Below are 5224 nucleotides of genomic sequence, written 5' to 3' on the forward strand. Positions count from 1 at the left end.
CAGAGGGGTTGGGTTAAATGCAGAAGACACATTTCAGTTGAAGGCATTCAGTTGTACAACTGACTAGGTATCCCCCTTTCCTTTTCCTTTCACTTCCTGACTTTCTCCCTCCCAGAGACAGGCAACAGGTGAAGTTGCACAAATCATTCCTGAGCAGATGGATAGACACCCCACCACCACTACAAGAAACTCTCCGTCAAGGCCTCACCCTCCTGCGGCAACACATGAAACTAGTTAACAAGTGTCTGTTTGCATCTTGGAGAACTGGAGAGAAATGCAAATCCACTTGGTCTACTCTCTTGTCTCGCCCAGCCTTTCCTTCTGCACAGCATTTGTCACTGCTGCAGTGTTGGTTTTTGTTCTAATCCTGCCCAGCCCGGAAGGAGTTTGATGCCCGCTAAAAGGACTTTCTTCTACACAAGGTTGAGAACTTAAGACTGCCAGGAGACACTAGTCTAGCAGGGCAGTTGTGATGTGACTTTATTTATGAAAAGCATAATAACTCATCTTCAAACTTGACCAAAATCAGCTTAACTTCAAATACAAACAGGAATTGTATATAAAACATTGTTATAAGACTCCCGAGAACTGTTTAAAGTTATGGTAAAAGTGCCACTGTTCACTGCATTCTTTTAGCTTAAACCACTAAGTCTGGTTAGTGTGCGAGTCATACAGGACAGCGAACAGAAGCACTGGTATCATGCTTAGTCTCAGTATGCAGTAAAATGTCTCCCTGCTATTGCAATACAGCAGCCAGTCATTCACTACTAGCCTCATAGCTTCTCCTGTTCATTCAGCTCGACTGTCAAATGCTTTGGAAAAGGACAGTTCATGTCTATCAATGTCCAAAGTGTATCATTATTTATTGATTTAACATTCATGATGGGGAATTGTTAGCATATGTCATGCAGTGCATATTGTACAGAAAAAATGCAATGCATTGATACAAACCTATAGATAGTGCACTACTGAGAAGCCTCTAGAGTAGTAGTAGTGCCAGGGACAAGAGTGGACATGTGAGCTTTTTCCTTCAGTCATAATAGTAGGCTATAACCAAAATCTATTAGGTACTGTCGGTTGTATGTGTTTATGATAGCTATATAATTCCCTTGTTTTACGACTGACTAGCAACAGTATCAATCAGCACTATGAGAACTATAACAGCTAAATAAATACACACAACAACTCTAACAATACTGTGAAATGCATTAATCTGTCATGAACAATGTATTCAACTTGACAACTTGCCAGACAGGAAGTGAGTCCTAAAGTCTATCATGCACTAACAATAGCCAAGAACACATTCTTGTTTATTAATATTTCAGCCCGTGCCTCCGTTAAGAATGCGCCAGCCAAGAGCGTAAACAACAAATGATTGGCAAGCAAACCTGACAACTTCAAAGGGAAAGTACCGTACATGTAAGCCAGCGAATAGGATACGCTGTTTCAGTAACCAAGCTCTTCATTGGCTACTTTAAAGAAAACAATGTAGCAAGCAATGTATCTGAACAACTACACCGGCCCACTGACAAGAACAACATGATTAATTCATTGAACATGGGAGTTGAAATTAGAAGCCAATGTTCACAAGCCTTTACTTTGCATTCCATGACTGAATGTAAATGTATCTGTCATTTAGTTAACTTGCTATTTGTGCAAATGTACGACATTGCAAGCTAGTTAGCAGACTAGCAAACTGATTGGGTTTATTTTTAGGTCACGTAAACATGCTGCACAATGCATTCGATAAAAAGCATAACGTTACTTCAACCAAGCAAACAACTAGTGGAAAAAGTGGAAAAACATGTATCATGCATGGTATTCAGTGTTGCTAGTTATATCTAGTTGGCTAAGATGTTTATCAACACACATTACATTAGTTGCACATTTATTGCCTAACACTCTCAGGGCTGGAATGTATTTAATATGATCAAACTGAACATTTATGATGGCAAACACATGCATGCAGCTGCAAGTGACAGATAACCTTATTATTTCTTAAGCTTGCACAACTTCTCAGTATGCAAATAACCATTGCCTTGGTGAATGATGTTTGAATTGCAGTGTTAGAAGGGCCCTACGACTGTTTCCCACTGCTGTGGCTACCGTTTTTGCTCTCTTCAGCTAGTTAAAAATGGCTGCTTTTCCTTTAGTTTTAAATCTCTTACCAGACAGAATAGATTGGAATGGCAATCCTCCAAGCTGGCCCCGTTTGGTACAAAACAAGAACTCATCCTTTCACAGCGAGATCGAACATTCCATCATTTCAGTTCCGGGGAAAATAAATACCAATTTCCACTAGTATTTTGCAAGATGTATAAGCTAATCAACGAGAATTATTTTTACCAATCGGCTGGAGTATGTAATTCAACAACCCTTCGAAAGCTATTGTCCGCCCAAAAATAAAAGCAGTTAAAATATCGTCTTCGCAACCTCTCTGTCGACCTCTCAAATATACATGAAGTAAACAAATTAAAGGGAGCGAAAAATGCTTTAAAACAAAAAGAAAAGGAGAGTAAATAAGCAACTCTCCCCCTCCCCCTTAGCTTAAAACGGTCTTTGCTAAAAACGTCCCTCTACTCCTCCATCACCATCAAAATCGATCTAAAAACGAATAACATCCTTAAAAAACTATCGAAAATTGGCATATGCCTATATTTTTACGGTCATTTTAACCATTATTTCGGTCTCTGTTCCTGCTGGTTTCCATTTGAATTCATGGATTCCTTTCTTTAATGGCGGCCACAGGGAGAACTCTGCCTCCCAAAGCCTATTGGCTCATTCATGGTCATGAGGGCTGTAATAACACTGTAACTGATGGGTATTGCCGCTAGGCGAGAGCAAGTGGCGCTACTGAGCAACCAGATTTTGTTACTAATGATCAAACCTAACTTGCCGACTTTCACAGTGCACCACCTAGTGCATACACAAAGAAATGTATCCATTCCTTGCATCAATATTTACATCATTCAACTGTGAGTGCCCTGCCCTTGCAACCCAATCAAAGCCCTAATTCGAGTACAAAACGTGCACCTTGAATGTAGGCGGGGATACAATGTAACACTATTGTAACACCATTGTGAAGCTGTAGTAACACTGTAACAGTTGAAGCACATGAATAGATTTCAAGAGTTGCCCCAGGCCACACATGCCATGAAAGAACTAAACGTGACATGATCAAATTATTGTTGCACCTCTGTGTGAAGAAATTACTTTATTTCGTTTTTTGATGCCAATCCTTCAAGATGATTGAATACATTTGGTAATGATGAAGTATTCAGTCAATTTCAATTTACTGATGCAACCCAATAGTGACTACACTTCTTTTTTTTAAATACTTTTTTTTTCTTACAATAGATACTGAGCTCTACTCCTTCATTTGTATAAAAATGTCAATTAGGCTAATCATTTTAGATGATTGAATGTAACGAATGCACAGAATTCTAAGAAGCCACGTTGAAGCAATGCATTCAGCACAATTTGCCATTTTAACTGATCTAATAACCTATATAAAAAATGCTATGCAGCTCCAGCTGATAATGGCATAACTTTGTCACACTGCCTGTGAGATCCTCAGTCAAAGTCATAGCCCATCCAGTGCATGGCCATGTGTTCATGCTTGCTGCTGTGATACTGTGCAGGCCAGTCTCCAAGGCCAGATAGTAGATCATGTGTTTCTCTGCCTTCATTAGTGATTCTGATCTAATCCTGACAAGTCCAACAGCTCCCATCGTTATATCTATCTCCCACCAGACACCACTGATAATCTCTCTCTCTCCCTGCTCTTTTCTCTTTGTCATCACTCCCACTAGATATGAGAAGCTATTGGGGAATGATTAAGTGTCTGTGTGATTGTTTTAAAGAAAAGCATTTGATGATAGACCTCATAAGCACAATTGTCCTAACATTGCAACTAACAGGAAATGCATATCTAATCTTCTGATGTAATTTCACTCTCTTACTTATCTTGTTAAATCTCTACTGACACAATGCCAAAATACAAGAACAACTGTGAAAATGAAAGTATAACATACAGTACCAGTTAAAAGTTTGGACAGACCTACTCATTCCAGGGTTTTTCTTTATTTTAATATTTTCTACATTGTAGAAAGTAGTGAAGACATCAAAACTATGAAATAACACATATGGAATCATGTAGCAACCAAAAAAGTGTTAAACAAATCAAAATATATTTTCTATTTGAGATTCTTCAAAATAGCCACCCTTTGCCTTGATGACAGCTTTGCACACTCTTGGCATTCTCTCAACCAGCTTCATGAGGTAGTCACTTGGAATGCGTTTCAATTAACAGGTGTGCCTTGTTAAAAATTAATTTGTGGAATTTCTTTCCTTCTTCATGTGTTTGAGCCAATCAGTTGTGTTGTGACAAGGTAGGGGGGTATACAGAAGATGGTAAAAGTCCATATTATGGCAAGAACAGCTCAAATTTGCAAAGAGAAATGACAGTCCATCATTACTTTAAGACATGAATGTCAGTCAATGCGGAAAATGTCAAGAACTTTGAAAGTTCCTTCAAGTGCAGTTACAAAAACCATCCAGCACTATGATGAAATTGGCTCTCATGAGGACCGCCACAGGAAAGGAAGACCCAGAGTTACCTCTGCTGCAGAGGATAAGTTCATTAGAATTACCAGCCTCAGAAATCAGCAATTAACTGCACCTCAGTTTGCACCTCACAGAGTTCAAGTAACAGACACATCTCAACATCAACTGTTCAGAGGAGACTGCGTGAATCAGGCCTTCATGGTCGAATCCACTACTAAAGTACACCAATAAGAAGAAGAGACATTAGACATTAGAAATCTGGTAGAAATCTGTCCTTTGGTCTGATGAGTCCAAATTGGAGATGTTTGGTTCCAACCGCTGTCTCTTTGTGATGGATGATCTCTGCATGTGTGGTTCCCACCGTGAAGCAGGGAGGAGGAGGTGTGATGGTGTGGGGGTGCTTTGCTGGTGAAACTGTCGGTGATTTATTTAGAAATCAAGGCACACTAAACCAGCATGGCTACCACAGCATTATGCAGCAATACACCATCCCATCTGGTTTGCGCTTAGTGGGACTATCATTTGTTTTTCAACAGGACAATGACCCAAAACACACCTCCAGGCTGTGTAAGAGCTATTTGACCAAGAAGGAGAGTGATGGAGTGCTGCATCAGATGACCTGGCCTCCACAAATCACCCAACCTCAACCCAATTGAGA

The 5224-nt window shown here is 39.7% G+C and overlaps 1 protein-coding gene across 1 annotated transcript; it reads right to left on the bottom strand.

The window, feature by feature from the left end:
• Positions 1–1376: 1376 nt before the first annotated feature.
• Positions 1377–2398, bottom strand: med13 (mediator complex subunit 13). The gene is given in 1 exon segment (NM_001141897.1): positions 1377–2398. A coding segment is annotated over 1 exon segment (114 nt). The 5' UTR covers positions 2235–2398; the 3' UTR covers positions 1377–2120.
• Between the last annotated feature and the right edge of the window lie 2826 nt (positions 2399–5224).

The sequence above is a fragment of the Salmo salar genome, chromosome ssa04 (genome assembly GCF_905237065.1).
Source record: "Salmo salar chromosome ssa04, Ssal_v3.1, whole genome shotgun sequence".
In the NCBI taxonomy this organism is placed as follows: Eukaryota; Metazoa; Chordata; class Actinopteri; order Salmoniformes; family Salmonidae; genus Salmo; species Salmo salar.